The sequence below is a fragment of the Perna viridis genome, chromosome 4 (genome assembly GCF_037379345.1).
Source record: "Perna viridis isolate PV_CMFRI_1.1 ecotype Kerala chromosome 4, ASM3737934v1, whole genome shotgun sequence".
In the NCBI taxonomy this organism is placed as follows: domain Eukaryota; kingdom Metazoa; phylum Mollusca; class Bivalvia; order Mytilida; family Mytilidae; genus Perna; species Perna viridis.
The window spans coordinates 11,765,313-11,792,175 of NC_142448.1; the positions used below are offsets into that span (position 1 = coordinate 11,765,313).

At 30.7% G+C, this 26,863-nt stretch overlaps 1 protein-coding gene and 1 long non-coding RNA gene across 8 annotated transcripts in view; one reads left to right on the forward strand and one right to left on the reverse strand.

Annotated features, from left to right (window-relative positions):
* The window catches only part of LOC148618867 (transcription factor 7-like 2), a 42,603-nt gene that overhangs the window by 13,489 nt on the left and 2,251 nt on the right, over positions 1 to 26,863 (reverse strand). For all 7 annotated transcript variants that reach the window (XM_088578173.1, XM_088578172.1, XM_088578175.1 and 4 more), the window contains exon 3: positions 8,817 to 8,905. In XM_088578173.1, the coding sequence (XP_088434299.1) occupies positions 8,817 to 8,905 (89 nt within the window). The remainder of the gene's footprint in view (positions 1 to 8,816; positions 8,906 to 26,863) is intronic.
* LOC148618868 (uncharacterized) lies at positions 1,675 to 15,301 on the forward strand. The gene is made up of 3 exons (XR_015921489.1): positions 1,675 to 1,764; positions 8,774 to 9,059; positions 14,623 to 15,301. It is a non-coding gene; the product is annotated as an uncharacterized LOC148618868 (long non-coding RNA).

Genomic DNA, 26,863 nt, shown 5'->3' on the forward strand with positions numbered 1-26,863 from the left:
AACACCAAATAAGATCACATGTTTTTGGTATGTTCTAAAAGACATACAGAGATGGTAAATTTAAAAGAAAAAGTTGTTTCTTTTCTTGTTATGTTAGAGTTTTATAACCTGTTCTAACTGGTAAATATGTACATAGTTGTCAAAACATGGAATTGACAAAACCAGGAAACATGTATAACATCTTTCTTTCTCTATTGAAGGAAACCGTTTACACTAAAGGGCTCCGTAAACATTACAGCACAAGTTCAAATTTCTTTATCAACAACATAGATATATATATACACACACACACAAACAAAAACACACACACGCTCACCAACTGATAGTATGGAAAATATAGTTATCATTTGAGAATTGAGTTTACATTGCTTTTAAAGAAAATTTTGTGAAATAATCCTCCTTCTTAAGCATGAATAAATTTTATTGATATGAGCAACAGCCTTTAACAAAAATATATGACATTATAAAGAAATATTTTACATAATAATGATTTCGTTCAAAAATCTTTTCAGTGGACCAAGCTGTTGTTCTGTTATTCTGACCACAGTAATCGAAGATATCACTGGCATTTTTACCAAATTAATGACACCACTGAAAATTTGGCATTTTATATTACATCTTAGAATGAGAATACATATATAAATGTACCAGTAAATACATAGCTTCAAGTTTAATGCAATGATTTTCAACACTATTAGTCTGCTTAAGGGGGAAAACCGTTTTGATTTCAAGGGTAAAATTTCTAACCATGTAACGCTTCCTTTGGTATAATGCAACTTAGAATATAATTTATTGGCTGAAACACAGAAAGTTTCCAGTTTTTTTTGTTAATATAATCTAATACTTTCACATTTAATGAAGCCTTGTAACAGAATATAACACACAGTGAAACATGAATAATTAAATAAAATGGCTTGTGTCAGGTTTTCACTGTATAAAGTGTCTCATAATAATTAATAGTTGTACATTTAATGGCTAAACAACGGTCAGGTAGATTTGATATTACAATGTTCATGAAATTTAGTACATTTTCATGTAAAGTCAATCTATTTGTGAGAAGACATGTCAATATTTTTCACTCACATTTCCAGCTATTGATGCAAAATGCCAAATCTTTGTACCTATTTGCCTACTATTTTATTAATCAACAAAATAAAAATTCTAAACTGAACAATTAAATTTTTCCAACAAATTGATTACAAGTTTTTATTAAAATATTTGAACAAAGGTGAGATTGGGTATACAGGTAATAATTTATGTCCAAATATTTGATTTATTTCAACTGAAGGGTCTCTCCTTTGATATGAGTAAGACAATTCAAGTTTTTAAACATAGAGAATGTTTATTAAAGTTCACTTGAATATTTTTTGTGGCACTTTAATCGTTTAGTTTTATTGATGTTACAAGTCAGCCTCAGTGAGCATGACAAAAATGAAAATTGTTGGCAGTTGGACTAGTCTGCTAATGTGGATATCAGATTCAACCACACGCCTCATTGAGGTGAGAAAAATCTATTTTTAGTTAAGTATAAACAAAGATTTAATGAAAAAATACTTCAGATGTGTATTTACACATTACCAGATTTGAAATTGAAAAATAGTTAACAAATTATTTATTCTAATCAACTTAATTGTCGAGTCACTACTACCTTCTCACCCCTACAAAGTAGACTAAGCCAAAGTGACACACGTCCATCAAAGAAAATGAGTGCAGGGGCCCATTCAGAGATCTGATAGAAAAATTAATGTGTACTGATTTCACAAGGTAAAATTGGCTGATTAAAGCATAATTTCATAGAAGTATGCAATCCCAGACTTCCTTACAAAACTGGTATTGTGTAAATTTAATTTGGGTGTCAAGACATGGGACAATTCAGCACTTCAAAATTATGATAAAATCTTTTGTCTGTGTTTCCCAATGGAACGTGGGGGACACACGGAAATGCCAGTTATCAAAATACCTTTAGACTGTGAAGAGGTTGCAAATGATGATCGTTGGGTTAATAGTACCTTCTCATGTCAAAGACACATAAAAAAAGAAAGGGTGAAGAGACATTTTATGACACAATAGAAATTTAGGCTTGCTTGATTATTAATGGTTGACACTTGTTAAAGTATACCTAACATAAGGCTCATCTCGGGTGGCATTTTGTTTTAGAAAGAAACATCTCATTTTAAACCCATTCAATACTATCTGGTGATCTCATCTAACAGGATTTTAACTAAAGGAAGACAATAGGTCGGACAGAAAGCCCACATAAATCTTCTTGTAGAGCTGGATATCATGATATAATATGAGACAATTATCAAATTTTCTCATCATGGCTCAAATGACACACTCATTATGGACGATTGCTATCGGTGATAAAATGAGCTATGAATTCTGTCAAATTTAAAGTTATTTTTTCTGTCATTTCTACCTACATCAATGTGCACATGAAGAATTGCATGTCAAATAAAAAGTTTTTTTTTCTTTGAATAATGATCCCATCAATAGGTTTGTTCCAAATGAAGTAATTTGTTTTAATTGTGATCCTCTGAATAAATATGTAGTTAGATGGTAAAAATATGCCGTTATGAATATTTTCCATAATTTTGTCACATATGGTTCTCACTTTAATATTACAATGTATAAATATGAAATCAGGGCATGTTAAAAAATGAATAATTACATGAAACAGAAAACATGTTGCATTTTTTATTTACAGGAAAATATTTGGGTAATACAATAAAGTATTCGCTATAGCAGTTTCTTATGATTATGATACAAAAAAGGGGGGACAGCTTGTTTCTGATTTCAGTAGGTGTAAAAAAAATCACAGGTATTTTCATCTTTTTTTTTTTCAGAACATTCAAATATATATAACTTAAAACAGTAGGTTAAAATAATGCCATTCTCAAACTTTTTAGAAAAAAAAATTGTTGATGTAATTTAATTTTAGCTTAATGCTATATCTTTTTCAAAAAAGAAATAACAATAAATTTTGGACTTACCGCAACATCTGCAAGGGCACATCCTAACAAACATGTATCTGGCCAAATACAAACAGGCATCTTGGTCCTTATTAACAAATAGTCCTTTTCTTGAGCAACACTAAGTGGAATAGGTCTATGAAGGGTGGGTGGGGAGGAGGATGCTGTTCGGGAGGGGGGTTCCCACATCACTCCACATACTGTCCCTCCTTGGGTTCCGTACAAGTCCTTTTTATTTATCCGCTAGTATTATCACTTGTCAGTTGGTATTGAACTGATCAGCGGTTAATTAATTTGAGATATCATTACACCACACAACATGTGTATTCGCCAGGTAGTGTTTTGATTGACTAAGTCTAGAGAGTAGTATAAGCTATTTGACCTCGACCCTAACTGACGGCTCAGCCAATATATCATGCCAGTTGCTAAGCTATGACACTTGACAGATTGATAGTGAAACAGCCCCACATTTTGTAGCAAGCCAGCATACAATTGGTCTACAATAGTAGGGGATGAACAGTTCTGAATGGACTTAGGGCTGAACCAAACCAAATCTGACAGTTGGTATTGTCATGCGTGTTGAACATATTCATAAAACCATTAAACTATAAAAATTCCTACAGTAAAAAGTTATTCATAGGATAAATGATAATATCTGTATAATGACTGGGGATAAACCAATAATTATATTCCTGACAAGATTGTTTGAAAAACAATAGTAGAAATAGGAGTCCATAATTAACAAACAATTAAGCCCTTAATACAATCACTTGTACCAAGTTACTTATTTTTATTGATAACAGAACTAATATTACCGTTGACATATTTTTTTCTTTTGAAAAAGACAAATTATTAAAGGGTGGTTAACACTTAAGAATAGTAGAGCAGACATGGCTCGACATTTTAAGACCATCTATAGAATTATTATTTATGACATATTATAATTTGGCAGGGTTCTCTTTTGAAAGGGTAGGAAATCTTTGGGCATGTTATGTACAAATGTATATTAAATGACTTCTTTCATCACAAAATGATTTACCCAGGAGAGGGAAGCAGTGTCAGTATATAAAATTAATTTGGGAAACAGAGATCCCAATGAGTGATTAGGATCCGTCATACATGTGCAAGTAGTTTATTACTTGGACCAGCATGTCTACAGCATATGATTCTGATACTGATAAACAAATGATTGGAATAAGGTGGGCCAATTGAAAATTCTAAAGATTTACAAAATGGTTCCAGCGAAATTTTGAATATCAGTAAAAATGGTCCATTTCACAAGTTTAATCCAATCCATATCAGTGAATGCATTCTCTCAACCACTTTTGGTTGTTCTTACACCAATAATTTATTCTCACATTTTTGGACAATAAAATGGGGGAGAGAAATAGAGTTATCCCTTTGTTGTGTAAAAAATCTGATTTTAGGAATTATGACATCAGACCAAGCTGTTTGTATGATGAATACAATATTTGACAAAAAATCAAAACAAATGTTTTCCTTTATTATTTTAAGGAATAAAAAGATGTGGAAGCATGAAAACAATGCCTCAAAGTTGTTAATTACCTAAAAATATATGCTCTTGTAATGTTGTCTTTCACACTGTTATGTTCTTGAAAAAAGTGTTTGTAGATGACATTAATGACAGTGCCAAAATCTGAGACTATTTTACAATTTAAAAGTTAAATCATCATTCAGAAGTAACTAAGTCCATTTTTTTTTAATCAAGATACTTGTACTTCATTTTACAGAACAAAATGCAATTTTGATATTAAACACCACACACTTCATTTATAAAAGGGGTTGGGACTCTTGTCAATTCCAAGTTTCTTGACCTAAACTGTTCTATTGTAACCCATAATTGAGTAACAAAAAGTGTTCAGTGTTGTAGGTTATCCAGTACTACACTTAAAAGTGAGCTTGTTTGCACTTAACACAATAGGACATATTAATAAAAGGACACCATTTCTACATATCCTTACAGAATGATTTGTGGTGGGTCTCATGCCAGGAACATGTTTCACTCCAAACTTCTTGTCTATAATAGAACATGTCTTTCATACTAATATATTAGTAATCACTGGCATACAACACCGACTCATTAATAATAAAATTTGTTCTTCTTTGATATCCTCATCAAATTTTTTTTTTCACTGTTAGACTCCTTAAATAAAACCCCAAAAGAATCAATTTTATTGATAAAACCTTATGTCTTGCTAAAAAAAACTGCATGATATATGCATTACGATAAACCTTAAACAATGGTCATTCAACAACTGGATCATTTTACAAATATGGCCCTAAATCTTCTGGAAAATATCATACCTTACGACTGGATATAAACATTTACACAGCTAAACCAAGATAACTTGCCTTCAAACAGTATACAAAGGCAATATTTTAATATTGTAAACCTGACTAATGACCAATAACATAAAAAAAAATTCATTAAGCCTTGCCTATTGTTGCCTTCCAACAGAAATATATCTATAAGGCTGGACCATTCTATGTACATAAGTATCTAAGTTTTTTTTTAGTGTTTTTACAAATAATAAGAACAGAGTTCCAGAATGTGTTTAGTTTTGGAGAGAAACATATGCAAAAAAACTGAATAATGATCCAAGGGAAAGACTGAAAGATTTACAAGATTGAAAGTATACTATTTATTCATAGAGCCACAATAATTCTAGACATTTTATTCAATGGACAATAATCTGTTCCATGAGATAAATGGACAGAAAAAAACAACTCCACTTGTCACAATGACAATTCACAGAAAGTTTTCATTTCCTTACATATGCTACACTTAATGTACCGCTTATAACAAAACATTTAGTTTATTCAATTAATTAAGAACAATCTACTAATTTTTTTGCTATAAGATAAAAGGTCAGCAGAGTTAACTCCCTTTCAACCTAAAGCAAAGAATAATATTATAAATTGGAGTTATCTTCCTTTCCATACTTCTTATTTTCTGGTAGAAATTTTAAGTTAAGAACACTTGAGTTATCCTTCTTGCATCACAACAAAGTTTAAATGCCAACACAGTAACAAAGAAATATCAAATTTATAAAAAATTTGTATGGATTTCCTTTAATTATCTTCAAAATGAAGAACTACAATGATACCAGCAAAAATTTCCTTGCACATCATGCTCACCACTGCCTTGGAACGATTGTTCAACTTAATGATATCATGTTAACCCGAAACAAAACACATACAAAAAGACCAAAATTCTATGACAGTTCATTTTTTAATCTCATAAAAATCAAGTAAGACAAGTCTAGACTGAATGACAAAAACCAGCTGTTCAAATAAGTGTGGGTCTAGGACCTTACCTGTATATTTAGGACCAAGGACCTCTGGAAGTTTTCATCAAGTTGACAACTGATTTAATGTAACTAGGAAAATAAATTTGAACCCCTGTAAAGTTTACCTAAAAAGTTCTATATTAATTATGCAGCTTTTACAACCAATGCAGCATATATTGACAAGTGTGGTAATCTAAAGTGACCACTGTAAGACACTTGACTCTGAAAATTCCTTGCACAACATGCTGAACACTGCCTGAATAGAAAACTTGGCCAACACTCTGAAATTGTATTAAGTCCAAAACAAACCACAATCCAAAGAACAGACTGAAATTCTGAGACTATTTACTTCTTAGAAGACATGGCTGCCAAATAATTAATTTTCTTATCAACAAAAAATTAGTTACTACATTTACTGGATTCTGAATTTCTAAGGAAGTTCTCTGTTGGACATCAATTTACATCAGTTTCATGTAAGACGCTAGAATATGTTTCACAGTACATTGGTCACTCTTCAAGACAAATGAAATGTATAGAATCCAAGTGCTGTTAGCACTAGGGGTTTTTGATCCATTGGAAAATTGTTTCATGGTCAAAATTTGAAAGATTACATGATGTAAAATAAAACTATAATTATACATTTGCATTTCCAATATTATTTAGAACTGTTTTTCTTAATATGTATAAACTGAATATAGAACAATTACCAATTACTGAAGTAAAAACTGTAATCGATAGATAAACCGTATCCAACTTCACACACATTTACAAATTTTTATCTGTTTCACCTTTTTCCTATTTTCTTTTCAACCTGTCTAAAAGTTAATTTGCAATCACAATCAAAAATATTTCAACAGAGTATTATCCTACACTTTATACTCAAATGGAACTAATTTTATCTTAAGAAAATAATTTCCTTCATCAACATATTAAGATTTTCAAAACCAGACAGTTTTTGTCAATTTGAATTTTCCCCAATTTTACTTGGTTAAAATCACCGCTCTTCACTTCCTGTTTGTTAATCATATAACATCCATGATAAGATGGAAATTTTGACTGATAATCATATAAAATGGAACATACTTAGCACATTTAATGCTTCTTGGCACATTACTTCAAGAACTTCATTCCCTAAATGCCAATTTATTATTAAACATCCAAAAATCTTCAGTTCAGTATAAGACTAGATCTTAAATTTATTTGCAGAAATAATAGAATATTACTGAGAGGAATAATTGACAGAAACATATTTAAGGTTATAAAAGATGTATTGAATGATATAAAAGGAATTACATTTGGACTATATTTTTGTGTAGTTATGGTAGGGAGGTTCCAGGCATGAACATGTGACATAAGGTATTTTGATAAATCAAAAACCAAAAAACACTCCGTGAGAATTGAAAACTACCTTTTCATGCATGCATTTTTTTTTAAATCACTTCAAGGTTTTAAGTAATAACAAAATATTGTATATACTGCTTAAGAAAGACAGTATATTATACATATGAAATTTCATTGTTGACAACACAACTTATCTTGCTCATAATATGACAAGGGCATTAATGAAACAAGACACTTTCTCTTTGTCAGAGAATCCTATGAAATCATCACAATAAAAAATCCTTCACAATTGTTATATAAGATGATTTCCATTTATTAATTCTACACCAAATGAATGTGATTATCTGTTAGATTAATGATATTTTCTGCTGGGTAGCATATCACCAACTACTTAAGGTCTAAATCTGCAGGTCTTATCTATTTGACATGTTAATATGAATTTCAATACAAAACCCAAGTAGGTGCTTAGCTTAATGGAAAATCAAGTAGGAAAATAATACTCTATCACATGAAATGAAACTAATCTGCCAGTTACTGCCAGCAGGAACTCTAACTGTAGAACTGTGTGCTTTCTAGTCAGTTGTGTTGAGTGGAATGCCTTGAGCTAGTGTCATTTATACACATGGGGGAAACTGACATATGTGGATCATATTGTCATAACTGGTTCCAATCTTAAATCTATTGAGCTACAAATGTCATGAAATACATGAATACTGTTTCAAGATGTGAAATTTGCATTCTTTATCTATTGTCTCTATGTTATTTATACATTTTCATAAGGAACCTTTTTTCTGTGCCTGTTACAATATAAAACATCTGTCAACAGATGAAATCTGAAATTGATGACAAACAAAAAGTGTGACTTAAGAAACATATTGGGTTGCAAGTTGCTTACACTATATGCAATACTGGTATGATTCAGACTCCATCAATGTGACAAGCAATCTCAAATGTTTCTTCCTATTTTGATGGTTTTACTACTTCCCTATTTTGAGGGAAAAACTGAAGAAATGTACAAATTCAGAAAAATTTCCCCCATGATTGAAAAACATTTTTACCAGAAAAATAATATACATTAGAATGCAAAATATCTTGTGTCAAGATACAAAGCCTTCAATCTCTTCTTAATTTGCTGTCTATCATTTGTAGACAATGCCATGAAAGATGTCATAACCTAAATACAGTTACTTACAAGACCAGGTGATCCGTTAGAGTATGGTGGATAAGAAGGCATTCCATAACCAAATGGTCCTGCATTTCGGTCCTGAGAAGGAGGCTTTCCTGAAGAAGAAACATGTCATCATTGTATCATTGTTATGTTCTATGTTGGCAAACATTGTTGAGATGGTTAATTGACAGCACATCAGTAATTTATATCAAAGAAATAAAGCATTCATGGCAGTTAGGAAAAAATGCCAGTAAACCTTGATGTAAGGTATATATTTTAAAATGAAACATTTAGTAAATTTATAAACACAAAAATAAAAGGGAAATAACTCATCACCTTTTCAAAATCTTATACCGTGTGTTCATTTGCTTTTGTAGTCACTTTAATGGGACTGTCACAGTCAAATTAATCTTTTCATCTACCCTTGAAAAAATCATATTTAGTGAAAAAGTTTCGCACTAGGATGTCAGGGTATTATTAACGTACAATTTACATTTATTCTCACACTTTATCATTTATGAATGACTTTATTGAGGTATTGAGTGTTTTGAAATTTTACAATTTTGATAACAATATAAACTCTTCCAAAATTCAGGTAAATAATCCCCATTTAAATTTTTATCATATTAAACAAAATTGATAACAGAAGAATTTGGCTTTAATACCATTGTAAAACAGCTGGTAAATTTTACACCAATATCATCAGGATCTGGGTGGTCCAACAATAGATCATTGAAATTAAAATATGATCCAAATTTTCTTCTGATCAAACTTCTGAATTCAATCTATGAAATTATACAACCGATGGGAAATTAGCAAAATATTCAAAGAAAATTTAACAGCCTGCGGCTTGCAATTCAAACAAACACTCTGACACAAGACCCCAAATTATATACATATCATGGTTTGTTAAAGACTAACTAGAAGTCTTTGATGTTATGTTTTTGATCTCTGGAGAAAATCTTTAAGGAATAACTAGTCTATTGACTTTATCCAACTAATTACTTGGTGATGCTGCAAACAGCTGATCGATAATTGTGACCTCAAATTTATGGTCATCTTAAACATGTGCTCTAAAGATCAAGAAAAATATTAAGGATATTTTAAGTTTATCTAACCATCATTTTCTTTTTGCAATACTTATGAACAAAGACATTATGAGTTACCAGGTCAACAAGTTATGATTTTATCTTTTGTTTGAACACATGTTTTCACACAATATATTCTAATCAAATATAACCATCTAATAAATGAGGTTTCAAAGAACAATTCAAAGAATTATCTCCCTTTCTTTTGTCATAATCACTGGTATATTTTTCTAGTTATCTCCCATAGCCTATGTTTGGTCAACAAAACATTTTCAATGTGATTCCGTGCACAATACTAAGAAATTATGTCATCTTGTAAAGGGAAAGGATGACAAAATGTTTGGGAAAGTACAGTAATCAAAGAACATGTTATTATATCAGTATGATTTGGTGGAAAGAAAACAGCATTTATTTATAACAAAAATGATGTAAAGTAACATTTCTATCACACGATCAGGCCTATGCATTACCAAAACAGATGGGAACAATCAAGAAAACTAGAATTTTATATTTCTTTCACAAGATTCAAATAAGATCTGAAAGGTACATGTCCTCAGAAAGATCAAATGATATGTGTATTTCCAATGGCTCACAACTGTTGTATTTTCTCTAAATCAGAGGAATAAAAGTTTTACATGTGTAAAGTCCAGCATATGTATCTTGCACAACTGTTGCAACTATGTCATCTAATAATTTAATCAAAGTATAAGCCTGGTAGCAGGCACAGACTTTTGCCTTTGATGTTATTATCAGTTAATCATTTTTCTACCCAATCTGACATCTGAACTTTGTAAATTATCATAGTTTTCATCACTACAGACACTAAATACAGTAACAATATGCCACAAAAGTAATGCTGTTGCTAATACTTCAGACCAATGTACATTGCTTTGTTTTCAATCTTAGTCTCCACCAAATTAAACCAACTTTAAACTTTCTGTTTAGATCTATTGATATTATGCTATTAATTTCTTCAAAAAGAGAATACGAAGTCAATATTTTGTACAAAATTTGGTTTTAACATTATGTAAAATGCTTCAACAACTTACCCATTAACAAGTACATTTACGACTGGTCTTGAGGTCTGATTAAAGTTTCGTTGGTTTTCTGATTTCATAAATTTTAACTCAAGAATGTCTTTTAAACTAAATATATATGTAATCAAAGTAATCTTCAATCAGTAAATACCTCTGAAGAATCAATTTGTTTTCATATATCAGTTTTTCTATCAATTTTTTTTTTCATAAATATGGTATCTTTCACAACCTTGATACTAAAACATTTCAAAATCCTAGCCTGTAGTAGCATGTTGTACAAACTTCAACATTTTCAGAATGAAAATATTTTAACCCATTCGATTGTGCATCTTTTTTGCCAGTCTTCTGAAGAACGGACATATCATGACAATATTATAAACCAGAACACAAAAATAATGAAATAGTAGGGTTAAAAATCAATAAATTTTGTAAATTAAAAAATTATTTCTTAAGAAATATGAGAATGTTTTTCCTGATAAAAAAACAACAGAACTGATCAATGCATACATATTTTTGTTCTCTTCAGAATTCATAACCTTTACTGAGAAACAGTTGTTACTAAGACTTAAGCAATAATTTTCAGATAGAGGGAGCAAACACTAACATTTGGCAAAGCTTTACCATTAATCTACATCTTTTATAATTTATTTTTTTAGAGGGGAGCAATGATCAAGTTATCCTCCCTCCAAACCACTTTAGTAAATCCTATTGGTTATAAAAGTTTGGTTATTTAGCCCTAAACTTTCTTCATTTGGAAGTTTTTAGATATGCAAAAAAAGACATTTTCAAAATATCTCTGTAGTATTCTGTAAAGTATTCTGGTTCCCACCATTTCATCTATTTTTGAAAAGTATGAGATTCATATTTTTTTTGTTATATACTATATTTTTGGGCTACAGATGCAGTATTTTTTTTTATTTTGAACATTGTCATTGTTCTATCATCGAAGTTGTATTTGCTGTTTGGTAGTTTTATACACTTCATTACTGTATATACTACACTCTTTGAATTCTAATTTTTAATTAAAAGCACCAGAACCATGCTACTGGTGCCAAATCAAAAGATGTTTCCTTTTTAAAATAATAATTCATTATATTTTCTAACAAAAGATGTAAAAGGTATTAGAAAAATTACTCATATATAGGCATCATTACTCATTTGGTCCAAAAAAGGAGAAGCAAAAAATGAAACAAGATATGCAGTAGGCAATAATAAATCATCTTAAATCATAAAATATATGCAAATGATTTTGAGAAGACATGTTATTATGAAATTTATTATGACATTTATCTTTTGTAATTATGTTCTAAAATTAATTCTCTGCATACTAGAATTTTGTTCCTTAAAATAACAAAGAATTATCATGATGATGAGAATAAGGGATAAAGAAACTTGTAAGAATTTTAAAACTTAGTGACAAGGAATTATTTTCATCACTACAATGAACACCTTGAATTTTGTTTTTTTTTCTAAATATAATGGTTCCAAACACTGAGCTCTAGCATTATATAGACGTTTTTAGTAAATCATCAAGTGTCTCTATGTTTTCATAATTTAATAACATCAAGTCTAAATTGATACATGTACTTCCAGTATTCCTTTTCATATTCCAAAGACAAATTATGACAGTAAATACACAAATGTACTTTCTCTCTACATAAAAAATCTAAAGTAATTTTTCTTTTCGTATAATTTACTTTTTCAATATGCTATACTTTTGATTACCAGTAATAATTTATTTCTAAATTATATAATTTGATTTTGGAAGTGGGTATCCATCAAGTGTACATTGTTAAAAAAAAAACTTTGAATGAAATAAATCATATGGTATAGTTGGCCTGAAGTTGTCTTTTGAATTCACATTAATCTTTTGTACCACATATTTACCCTCAAGTCAAGTGTATTCATACAATACAACTGAGTCATGTTTAAGCCACCACAAAAAATTAATGTTGTTATTAATGTTCAGAAAAATATACTTTCATGAATGTCACACTCCAATTGAGCTCTAAACTAACTTGGATTTTTCCTCCAATTAATGAATTTAAATTTACAAGTACGGAGCCTTTGAAGTCTGACTTGCTTATGGTTATCTATAACCTGTGAAATAATGTTTCAATTTTAGATGCAAATCATCTCTCTCCCAAAATGGCTTCCCGAAAGCAGAAAAGTGTCATCTTACACTACAATGTATATTATTAATAAATAAGAAATATATGTTTCTGCTAAAAGGGTATTATAACCCTGCTTTTTGTTTTGTGCAGAAAATGAATTTAGCTTCTAAGTTCATTTTATTGAGATGCTTTATTTTTACAAATTATGGACATCAATCGGAAATATTCAAAAGAAGAATAAGATAACAGAGAAATCAAAATAATATAATCCCCAAATTACCCTTGGCATATGTTGTAAGGTGATATTGTTCTGCACTACTGAATATTTAGTTATATTCCTTATTTCACCTCAATAAAAAATATCTACTTCAAATGATCTTTCCTAGCCTTCTTAATACTGCCAGGATATTACTGACAGTGTCAAAATGCAACATTTGAATATTTGTTTAGATTTAAATATATTATCAGAAAACTTTGAGATTCAACATTATCAAATTTATCTCTATTACAATCAAAGGAGATTATTAACTGAAAATGCTTTCCCAAAACTATATACAACTTCTTCTCAATGATATAAACAAAATAAATATAACTCAATGCCATTTATAATAATATTTTAACTAAAGAAAATGTTAAAAAAAACCAACATTTTTTTTAAAGAAGAACATGTACATGTAGGAACAAACTTTGACTAATATATATTTTTCTTTTTTTGAGTTAACATCACAGCCTCTTGTACAGAACAAAAATGTTGAGCTAATTCTATAGATGTAAGTCTCCTTATATCAAAATTGCTCATTGATACCTTTTCAAACTTTACTACTTCTACGAAGTTTTTTTTTAAAGACAAATCAAAATATTCAATATATTGCCCAGTTTCTCTTTCTTTTTAACCAAAATCTGTCCAAGAGAGCTTTCAAAGTTTTGATGAATTTTACAAATTTAAATAGGTATAAACATTTTGACTTAGACATGAAAAATAGCATTTGAGGATACTGAATCATGGACTAATGAAAAAATACTTGAACTCTAAATTCTTCAAATTCTTGATTAATTTAATTTTGATTTAAATATCATGTAGATAGGGTCACACTTTAGCACAATCCTTTTTGAAAAGAGCAAATAAAGATGGTTTAAATCTTATGAAATCAAAAACAGTATCACTGCGGAAAATAAGATCAAACGAATTCTAACACCTGCCCAATATTACATTTGGGGAAACTTTACCTGGTCAGAAACAATCAAAGTAAGACGGGACCTTACTACCATTAACAGCCCCTTAGATCCTTTAAATTTCATCTTACCTTAATGTAAGCTTGTCCCCATTCCGTAGCGAAAGGTAGACAGACTCCTAAGTCTATCAACCACTTGGAAAGGTTCCTCAACGATATATACAGATAACTTTACACTGCTTACATCAAAGTGAGAAATAAGTACTTTAAAATACATAACTAATTATGCAATAAAAACTGCAAAACCAAATGCATGAGACTGCAATATGCCAGGTCGACTCTCCTTACTTTTTACCCATGACCCTAAAAAACATAAAGCCAAGAACACAAACTCTCTGATCATCTAATCTGTATTTCAGCAGCAAATTTCGTTAGATGTGTGGCCATCAGAGTTAGCAAACAACTACATCAAAGGAAAGATCAAAGAACATTTCAAACTACAAAGAAACACAAGCTTTCCAAATGAGCAATGATGACTGGAGCCAAACTGATTTGCCGTTTTTCATCTTTTAAAGAATTTTGTATTATGATTGCATAATGGTTTGAGTGTAATAATAGGCAACCAGTGAATGTTTCATTTTAGAAAAAAAATTGATATTTTCAATTTCAAAGGCAACATTTTCATTAAAAAGTGCTCCCAAATGGTTAAATTTCTTCAATTATTTGTTTTTCTCAGTATAAATGTGAATATTATATTTTTATGAAATTAATGGAGAGCAATCATTGACAGATTTTATTTAAAATCACTCAATTTGTGTACAATTCATTTTTTTTTCTAAATTTACATTCTGTCATATTTTGACATAAAAGCCACATGTGAAGGGAGAGAAACAGAGCAAATGGGTTGATGTTCTAACAATTCTAAATTTTCTAAATTATTTCTACATATCTATATGGAAAACTTTTGACCTTTCATGGTATGCTGTACTTGGGAAGAAAATTTTAAAGAGCAATGCAAAATATTTTAATCTTCAACTTCATGTATATTAAAAGACTTCATTTGGGAAATGTGAAAAGTGATTAAATATTTGACTTCAACTTCTGTTACTTATATGGGCATTTCTAACCATCAACAATGCAAGTAATATACATATGCTGCCATTTAAAATTATTTCCAATCATTTTGCAATCTTCTAGATCTTTTTGGTACAAGGATTGAAATGCTTTTTATATATACACTGTACTATAGTTTATAAATATTTAATGCTAAAAAAAACATACCCGTACTTTATAAGCAGCAGGTTTATAAAAAGGAACTTCCCAGAATGAGGCATGCATAGACAACAAATAATTTAATGCCATCTAGACACAAGTACTGAGGAGAGAAAATTATTTTCTACTTAGAAAAATTTGGCAACTGGTCTTCTAATCATAATTTTACAAATCAAAGAGCACAGAATCATTGGATGGGTTATTTTATACACTCAAACAGTATTCAGTAAACAATTGTAATATTGGGAAATAACAATTTATGGTAAAACAACTATCCACCACTTAGAGAGAATATTTGGAAAGTCATCAACACAACATCTAAGGTCTTTGTTTATGTTATCTCCTGTCAACAATTCACTATCCTTTATATTACATCAACCATTGTAATTATGGTTTAGATTCATTTTCTAGATGTAAAAGATATTTTCAATAAAAGCAAAATCTGTGAAAACTAATAATTCCAACTTCTTCTTTTTTTCTTGGTAATACATTTTATGAACATATTCGATCTATTTTATCTACATTAGCATAATCTTCAAGAAAAAACTAGTACAGTCCAAAGCCCAAGTCTAGTAAAAATGTTGGTAAGCCTGTCAGACAAAGAATTTGCAAAAAATGGTTGGGGCCAATAGATCACAAATTTTAAGGTGAAGACAGTAGCATTTATCTTAAACTGAAAACACCTAATGAGAAATTTCAATATAATATTTCAGAAACAGTAAAAGTGCATTTAAAATAAACATTTTTCTTTTCTTCCTTTACCTCAATTCTTAAAGTTCTATGCATAGAGTTGGAATTACTAGGCTGAAATTACAACAGCATAAAACCATTGTCAGGTAGAAATGGAATGAAATGGAAAACCCACAATAGCCATCATAAAGATCTGATTGAAAAACAGCACTCAAAATATGTTGGCAAACACAAAGATTTCTGCAGCAAACATGAAGAAAAACAAATGGATTATGATAATCAAATAAAACCACATCAAATTCTTTTGAAATCTCTGCATTAATACGATTTCAATGAGATGTTGGTAATTTGCATAACCCCCACATTTCTTATAGTATGACACTGGAACTCAGAGCGAAATTGACAGGTGATAAAATTTCCTTTGATGTGACATTAGCAGGTAATATTGATCATTTGGTCTCTTTAATTAGTACCTGTGTATCGATTTCCTGACATTTTTGCTCTGTTGATGAAGGAAACCTTAATTTTATGACAATACCCCAGACCTGATTTTCATGTACAAGCATGCATCAGAATGCCTGGTCAGTCCACCAAATGCAAATTAACTGAAAAATGTAAAAGCATTTCAAGTTCTTTGATGCAAGGATGTATTTTATTTGCAATATCATAGCAATGCATGATGAAAAGTATCAAAATGCTTTGAAATTTACTGTGAATGACAGAATGGTACAAATATCTCAAGTTAAATCAATTCAACAAGTTAGTACTAATGTGGAAAGTTCAGGAAAGTTTTTTCAGAAAACCAATCTTTAATAAACCGGTATAGACCAAGAGCAAATAAATAAAAAACATTTATGTAGTTATCATCATATATTTGCTAGACTAGCAACATTTTGACAAAGGAAACCACAGAATTTAAAACTGAATAAAATATAACATCTGAATTTTACACAGCCAAAACACTGGAAGACAAAAATCAGGCATAATTTTACAAAGCCAACTAAAAGAGCAGAAACTGCAAAAATCAGAAGAAAAAAACAGCAATGGCAAAATCCAGTTTTGAAAAAGCAGAAGAAAATACACCCAAGATCAGAATTAAATCAGCTATAATTCTAACTTTCAAAATGTGTCTTTTATCATAGATGATGCCTCATCATGTGCATGTAGGAAGATGACAAATTCAAAACACAAAATAAAGGAATATACAATATCGTTAAGCTACGTATAATTTCCATTGTCTATATGCTAGCCCACATCAAGCCGTTTCCCGACATTATAATTTTTGCAATCTTTTGATCTCAATACGCCTGGCAAAATACAATAACTAGAGAATTCAATCGATTGATATAAAAAGGATCCAATACATATACATACAAGTGCAAATAAATTAAAAGCATCATAAATTGTCATGCATTCCTGTTTTCCATACCAATCCCTTACCATTTAAAGACAGGTCCATGATCAACACGAAAGCGCTATTTAAACTCAAAGATCCCTCTTCTTTCATTTTATAATGATCAAATATTCTGTCACTTCTTATGAGTTACGTGTAGTTTTCTATTTATATAGTAAAGGACTTTGACTAAAAAGCTAACATGACAGAATTGGGCCTCATCTGGGCATCTTGTAATAGTTTCCTGAAATACAATAGAGTGAGGAAGACCTCGTACCATCGCATGCTCGGTATCACCATATTGATCTTAGGTGTTACCAATTGTTCAGATCGGAAGTCGACAATAAGCTTCGTGCATCTCCACCTTAATTTCTATCTTCATAATACTTGATCAACATTATGTCATACAGTGCGATGTACTAATTATAGTACTCACTGGCTTGTAGGATCTGGTCATACTTGCCATAATAGGATAACTTCCTAATACCACTCATTGAACATGTACAAGCATCTATTGAAACAATTAAACCCCATAAAACTGATGACCATCAGATCATTTCTTCCCTTTTTCTTGGCAAGATTTAAGTGATTCATCTTTATAAGACACAGCAGTAAAACTTTGTTAATTTTTATGTTTGCAACAATGTCTTTCCAAGAAAACATCTTACATACATGTACATGTACATGACATACAATCATGTTCATACATGTATATAGAAATGGACTTGATAAAGTACATACATGTACATGTATTTAGTCCATCAAACTTATTTAAACCCACAGAAGTGATATTTTTGTAGATACAAATTTTGTCATAGTAATACTAATTTGGTCTAACTCAGAAATCACTAATTTAACACATGTAATATGAAATATAAATTTACATGCACTTGTACAAAATGTGGAGTTATCAAGAAGACTCCTAAATTTACAAGAAGTAGATGGTTTTAGACTTCCCTATTAATGCCGCCAAATAACAAGAGCAAATCACAAGAATCACATGGAACACAGAATCCATTAAACAGTCTGGTGAGTTTACAAATAAATAATTAATATGACAGTCTTAAGAAAGATACCAATCAATTCAAGGTCACTTGAACAAATTTGACCTGTAAGCAGAGCTCTGAACCCTTTTGGACCATTGAACGAAAAATTTTAGCCCAAAAATTGGATTAAGGTAAATTAACAGAATAAACATTACTAGAAACTTGATCATCTTTTAAACTTCCATTTGCAAAATAGGGTTTAAAGTTACCTGGATGTGAAGTATTTTACTTTGACCACTCACCCGTTGAATGAACACCAAGGGGATCATATATACCAACATAACCTAAGGTATTGTTCTCTACCAATCAACTAAAGTAAACAATATCACCCTTAAACAATGCCCGACAGAAAAAGGTCCCTTCATTACTCTATTTGGATCAAATGAACACTTAAGATATCATGTACACTGAAACCTTGCCCAAATAAATGTGTTTTTTGGGTGCATATCACCGCCAGGACACTATTAACCACACAAGATTCTTTTTTTTAATTAATGGGTTGATAAGTTGATACAAATCACAATTTGACCTTTTAAAGCTGTCAGTATTGATCAGACAATACTGATGTTTGTTAGATAATTTGTTATAGATACAATTTTAAATGTTACCCTTATAAACATAATGGTCTACTTGTACAGTTTTTTTTTCTTCCCTTTTCATGCTACACTGTAAATTTCCATCTTGCCAATTTCAATGAAAGTTAAAAACCAACAACTGTCAAGGAAGCCAACCTTAGGAATTACATTAGAGAACAAGTATAAGTCATAAAATAATACAGCAAAAATTGAAAGTAATAACCACACCTTTTGTTTGACAATGGACCTTGATGACACTGGTCCTCAGTCTCAATGACAGACTACCTCTACTACAAACTAAGATCAGTCATGTTCCAGGTGCTACAACATCAAGTGGCATTAACTCCAAAAATATTCTAAATATGTACAGTTTAACATATGAGAACCAAATTTTCCATAGATCATGTTTCAAAATAAATTAATCTCAAAATCTTAGAACAATATGTCACCATAAAAAGACATGCAAGTATTATATTTCAATATGTTATGTACATTTGGTATATTTATAGACTTGTTACATGAAGGATTTGACAATTCTAGTGAAGTCAGATGGCACCTTCTCAGAGAGATCGAAAATGACAGGTGGGTATGTATCTTCAAATTTATAACAAGCCACATTTCAGTCTGTATCATGTGAAGAAATATCAAAACCTGGTGTTAACAAGAGGACTTTTTAAATCCAATACTCTCATGACTTTTCATGGGTTGACTAAAGCTACACCCTAATTTTCAATGTGAATGTGAAATGGAAAAATTTTGATGATTTGGAATTTGGCGACCAGATATTTTTTTTCTGTTTAACAAATGAACCTTTTCACTGAAATTCCCTTAATAAGTTGACAACATCCTATACAGCCTTGGAAAACATTTTTTAAAAGAACAAGTAAATACTATGCTGGAACTCACAGACAGAAAAACAAAACTTTTTATTCCCTTGTTTTATAGGCAGGAAAACATACTAAACAATAACCAACCTTAAAAAATGATCTTCAACAAAAACAAGCAGTTAACAGTGAGTCAAGCATACACTGTAAACACTTCTTATTTGTATTTATGTCATAGACATTGTGAAGGTGCATGTTCATATTGTTGCAAGACACACTGCATAAAAGTAGAGCCATAAGCCATGGTTAACGACTACTGGTGATGATCAGAAAGAAGTCTTAAACCATCTGGTCTTACGATCAACAGAGTTACAGTCATTCAATTTTTCATCATAGTCGTGACATTCTGAAACCATTAAGTATTTTCCAAATATTTCTTTAATCAATCTTCTTTTTCTTCTATTATTAATTAAAAATGCCATTCCCCCATCCACTTGAAGTGTGTGAGTCAACATATAAGACAAGGTGTGCTATCTACCTGGTCGGACTTTAGTATCACCTGACAATTACCTTTTTATTGATACAGACTTAATTTTCTCAATCAAATTTTCCTACCTCCGCCTGTGATAAATATTTAAATGGAATGACCCTAGTCCACTTTATTGAGGTAACTCAAAGCTTTGATATTTGTGTATATTTACTTAACACATTATTCATTCTAATAGTATTAAAAGCCTTTATAGAGTGTAACCGTGAGCTGATTGGGTCAACATAGGGAAATCAAGTGAAGACAGTTATGCATACTGTATCATCAGAAACATCTTGTTTGTTTTCTGGAAAGTAAGCTACAGTTGACAACTATCATCAATATATACCCAACCATAATGTAAAAATAGGTATTTTAACCTTCAATTCAGCATATTCTTGAAGACTATACTTACATGCACAATGTACAAAGAGTTCTACTTTATCCATACATGTATGTTAGTCATATTTTTGAGAAATCTGAGCCTTCACGTATAATTTTAGGAATTTAATAGAGAACTACCATTCCCTATTTATTGTGACTACATACTTAAAATAATGTATTGTAAGTATAAGTATTTCTGAATTAACTCTATACCAGAAATATGTTAAAGCCAATTGGTGAAAGGAACTTATCTGTGTTATTTTTTTCCATTCTGGTAGCTAGCAACAGAATATGGCATTTTTATATGACTGCAAAAATTTGCTGTCATATATTGATTTGGCGCTGTTGCCATCGTCCACTTGTGCAATAATACCAGTATTAGTTGGTTGAGTAATATAAACAAATTTTAACAAGGTTCCAAACCACAAAAACGAAGTTGGTATGGATTTAGGGGGTTATGGCCCCAACTGTTTTGGATAGGCTATGTATAAATGTAAGTCTCGTCACATGACAGTGTGTTTTCATACGAATGAGATTCCCCATTAACATTGAGTTCAATATTAAAAGGAAAATATCTTTTTGAGTAAAAATATTGATAAAAATTGACAAATATCTAGTTCTAAAGGGTGAAAATATTAAGAAAAACAGAAGAATTTGCATTGTGATGCAGTGTTTTGATTTCCGAGAAGTAAACAATAAAATGGAGATTGGTGTTCGGACTTCAATACCGTCTACATCAGAAATTCCAGAAGGGAAACTGAAACCAGAACTAGACTGTATTACAAACCCTATAAGGGTCCAAAAGGAGGCCTAATCCAAGCATTTCATGGAATTTGAATATATAACTCCAATAAAACATAGGGATGTCTATGATATTGTTCTATAACATTCTATACCACAATGGTCAGACTTGGATTGATTTTTGGGGTAGAGACTTGAACTTTTCAGAAATCAGGGACAAAAAAAGGTGGACCAGAAATATGCATGTAACTTGAGTATTGGAGAATGAATCTTTCTGAAATTGCATTACAAAAAAAGGAAGGCTGGAATTGATGTTTGGGTTGTGACTTGAGCGGAGTAAAAACAAGTGGCCACAAATTTTTATGATTACTCTATGATAGCTTGTTTATTTCTGGTCTGATTTTGAAATTTTGTTTTAGGTTCCTCCTGAAAAACTTTGCCCATGTTCATGAATCAAAGTTCAGATATCTTATAGTTTTTAAATTATAAGGGGCAAAAATCTAAAAAAATTATCTTGATTATTTTGGGTGTGAATTTGATTTCATTAAAAATAAAATTCCTTATGAAAATCATGCCTGTATTTTCCAATCAAATTTCAGATATCTCTTATGGTTTTCAAGTTATAAGGAACCAAATAGGACCACTTTTTTTTATCTTAGGGGTGATTTTAAATTTTTTTTTAGGAATCCATATGAAAATCCCAGCCTAAAAACAAGAGCTTAAAGAAGTATGTTTACCAAATTAACCCTGTCATTTACTGTTTTTGAGATAATGAGATACGAAGTAATCCATGAATGTACGCTGAAGCAGATCTTTTTATTTAATTGGATTTCAAAATATTGAGCAATACTGTGTCCATAATGAACTGTAAGTCCCTTTGTTTAATGTGTCAAAAACTAATATTGTGTCCAGACTTGCCTCAAGTGAACATATTTCAACAAGCCAATGTTATATCATGCTGCACCTAATGAAGCTTTTTAATTTTAATTACACATGTATATTGTAGTATGTGTAGCAGTTTTCAGTTGTACCTGGTTTTGATAAATGTCTTGGAAGTCAATGTTTGTTGATGCCAGTATATGAATAACTTCAGACATATGTCTTAACCACTTTTTCTAAATAATTTTCAGTTCACTGTAAAACTTGTACAGTACTGTAAGAAAACTGCAAATCTATGTGACCTTAACTTCTAATACAATCACATGCTGTAACTTACTAAATAAAGTATTCCAACCTTTGATTGTCTTAACTTTTAACCACAGGGCACTGAACACAAATCCTTAGATATGGACAAAATCACCTTTATACTGTACATGTATTGAGTCTTCAGTACTCGTATGTGTATATTGTGAGTAAATGGGCATTGTATATTAAAAAAAGTTAGATCTGAAACAATTCCTTTGAATACTGACAAGACAATAAAACTTGTTCTCCACAGTGGTGAAATCATAGATCTCCAAAACAGAATGTCCAAACCCAGGTCTCCAAATATTGTAAAAAAATAAGTATCATACTTAAATGTGTTAATAACACAATGCTGAATAAAAAATTTTCTTGATAATTTATTGGCCTTAATTGATTTGTTGGTATTTTCCAATGTTTCAAATAAAAAATATAAAACCTTGTTTTAAATTTAATTCCTGTAAATTTGCCTAATGATACTTATACTACATACATATAGATAGAAATGCTTCAGAATTTGTTTCTGACTGTTTTACAACAAGATACCGATTTGGAATACATTTGAGAAAAATATTTTACAGTGACACAGAAACTAGTCCTTTTTTTTTCAGTCAGCCATTTAAATGGAAGCTTTTCTTACTTGTCTGGAGTCTTGATGGCTATAGTCAGAAAAATGTTGGGCACTTATAGGACTTGGTGTACTGTACTTAAAATTAGTAAACTTCCTACCTTGATGTAATATATACATGTACTCAGTTATGCTGTTGTAACATGTACAAGTATGCCTTTTCAAAATATACATGTAATTGTATGTTACTGGCTCTTAAGAAAATGACAGTTGCGTAACATATTTTAAAATATCATTTGGCTTAAGCAACATTTTAAGCTAAATGGCCACCCTTTCAGGGCTTTACATTGATTCCCAGTACTAGAGGATCCACTGGGTGCTTACACAAATATTTAAGTCTGTCAATACTGCTGATATTTCATCTACATATACTGATACATAAATGCAACGAATTGTAATATTTAATTTGAAAACAAATATTTCTGAACCAAATACAAATTCTTGCCATATTTGTAACATGTAGATTATGCGCTGAAACACATAAATCAATGTATATTAACTTGATTGTCCAAGTATTAAACATTAGACTTATTGCTCTTCACAGACCGTTACTCTCTTGTGACTGACTGTTGGTGATAGTCACATGGTGTTTCAATTGGTTTTCCTTTAATATACATGTAATTAAAATGATAATTGAAATAAAATTATGTGCTCTGATTCATCTCAAACATGATGATCAGATGTCAAAAAAATAAAAAGAAAATGGTAATCTACATGTATTTTTGCATCTTGGAATAATTTACCATCAAATCTATGGTATTTTGTCTTTACATGATTTGGAGAGATTACGACAGACACAAACATGTGTGGCAATTCATTTCACAAATCAGAAATTATATCAAAATATTTAAAATAATAAAAATTTAAATTTCAAAATGAAACAGAATTCTTACTAGAATCCTCACTACTTACATGTATAATAATTTCATATAATGTGCAACAACAAGCTTCAGTTCGTATATATATTACACCAACATGGACTAGAAATTAAACAATGTCACAGAAAACAAAGAGTTGGTTATTAGCATGTTGGACATGTTGCATGCCAAAATTACTTTGTTTAACAACCTGTAAAGTTGAAATGGTCAAATTAATACATCTCCCATAATGATGATAACATGAACAATGTACTGTCATTTCGTATAATGATGATGAATGTCCAGGCAAGGCAAGGCAAGGCAGGTATATTCTGTAGAATATAGAAAGAGGTGACATATACATTTGCCTAGCACTACCATCTAATCTATATTTAGCAAACCAAACATTTCTGGGTCAAAGACTTAAGTGAAGAGATAGGCAATTAAAATTTGCATCTTAAACAAACATATGGTAAAATAATAGTCGTGGATGCCAATATTTCCTGACTTTCAATAACAGGAACTCACATTTTTATTCTTTGCTTCAGTATACATTTTTGTACATATGTCCAGATATTATTTTGCTCACTGAAGTTGATCCAGAACTGATGAATAGTTCCTTCAGTCATAACAATTGCAAAAAGAGTCACCAAGGGCCTGAGGCAGTTCATACAGAACTCAGAAAGGTGAATCCATGTACCTTGAACATGTTTAATTCATTTAATTACCATTTAATTCTTTTATCTGTTTGTGTAATATGCAGAACTGTCAAATCTTTCTAGAAGCAGAAGTGTGTCAGACATTTAACAGTTTAATAACAGCATACAAGTAACTGCAGTAAAATGTACACACATTTTTTTTTTAAATTTGTGTCCTTCCACACACTACCTCCGATGTAAATACTGTTGGACAACTGGTAATGAGCCATCTCCACTAATCTGTAAAATGATTTGCCTAGTCTTTTCTCCAAGGCATTTTTTATGATGATGTGGTTTTCGTCTGCTGGTGTCACTAAATGAATGTATTAGGATTTACTACAATACAGCCAGTTGACCCTGAGGTTATGACCACAGATATCACCATTGCATGAGGTTTGGGCCAAATTTGTCAAAAGTCTCTTCCAAATGTGTAAAAAAGAACCCAATATTAAATTTCCCACTCTAAGATTATTGAAGTGATCAGTGACACAGTTTCTCAATTAATAACTATACAGGAGGATCTTTGCTGAAGAACGCAAATACAGAAATATCCTGAAAAGTCTTGTGTCAAGACCTCGGCCAACTGTACCATTCACTTCATATAAAGGTACACTTTGTGCATACATCTGCATGTATACTACAAGTTCCCCGATTTCAATCTGTATTTTTTTTCTTAAGAGGAATATCTTGCAGGAAATAGTTAAAGGTTATTTCAAATGAGCAGAAAACTAAATTCATAAGCTGATCATATTTGAAAATTAAACCAATGTAATGATGTCATTCAAACCTAATTCTGAAGGTAACAAACATATTTTATAATATTGTGTTGCAAAGTGCCATTACTAATATGTCAACTCAGTGACAAACTTCACAGATGTGCCTCTTTAACAATGGTAAATAAGTCAAGTCCACCCCATGCTTGTCATTGCTTGGGGTTTATGTGATGACAAACATTAAATAAGCAAGCTACAGTTGGTACCAGGGTTGAGCTGGTACATTTTGATGTACAATCTGTATTTTAGAGTATATTTATTTATGGTACTTTGGAGTTTAAATTGTTGGCAGTGACAGAACAGTAAAATTCTCAGATTTTTCATTTAAGGCAAGACTTTAACAGTGCTTGAGTCAAAATGGTCATAATGTATAGGGTAGGCACAAAAACAAAAACAAAAAAAACAAAAAATTAGTCCATTTCACCCTCAGGGTTGGAAAAAAATGTGGCAAATAGAGAAATTAGTGGAAATGCAGTGTTCTATGATTTTTTTTAATTTTAGATTTCCGATGGAAAAAAATTAAAAAAAAACTTAACTTTCCCAGAATCAAATATCTGCTTCAGAACTTAACAAACCTTTCAGAACTTGCCAAGGGAAAGGTGGACCACAATATTCAACTTTCCCACACCGAACTTGAACTGCCTTGGTGACAAAAAAAAACACAGAAAAAAGGTGAGGCAAACAGAAAATGACCCTATCAAACAGTGAAAAAACAACCAGCAAAATCCTCTTATTTCCTGGGACAGTGGGGAATTCTTATGATAATGCAAAAATTGTGTTAGTTACTCATTACTTTCTTTCAATATTTAGATTTATAGTGAGGTCCTTTTATGCTAAATGAAGATCTTTAAATTGGTTTTTCAAAAATCCTTGCAAAAATGAAGTCAGTAGAATATATTTGTCAGTATTCTTAAAAAAACACATTTCTCTTGTCGAACTTTTTTTACATGACAGTTCAAGAATATTAACAATTCATGACATTTGCCAAAAATTAAATGGGAGTTTGTTAATAGTAATAAATATTCACTAGAAAATATAGAATAACAGCATTCCTATACATATATATATTTC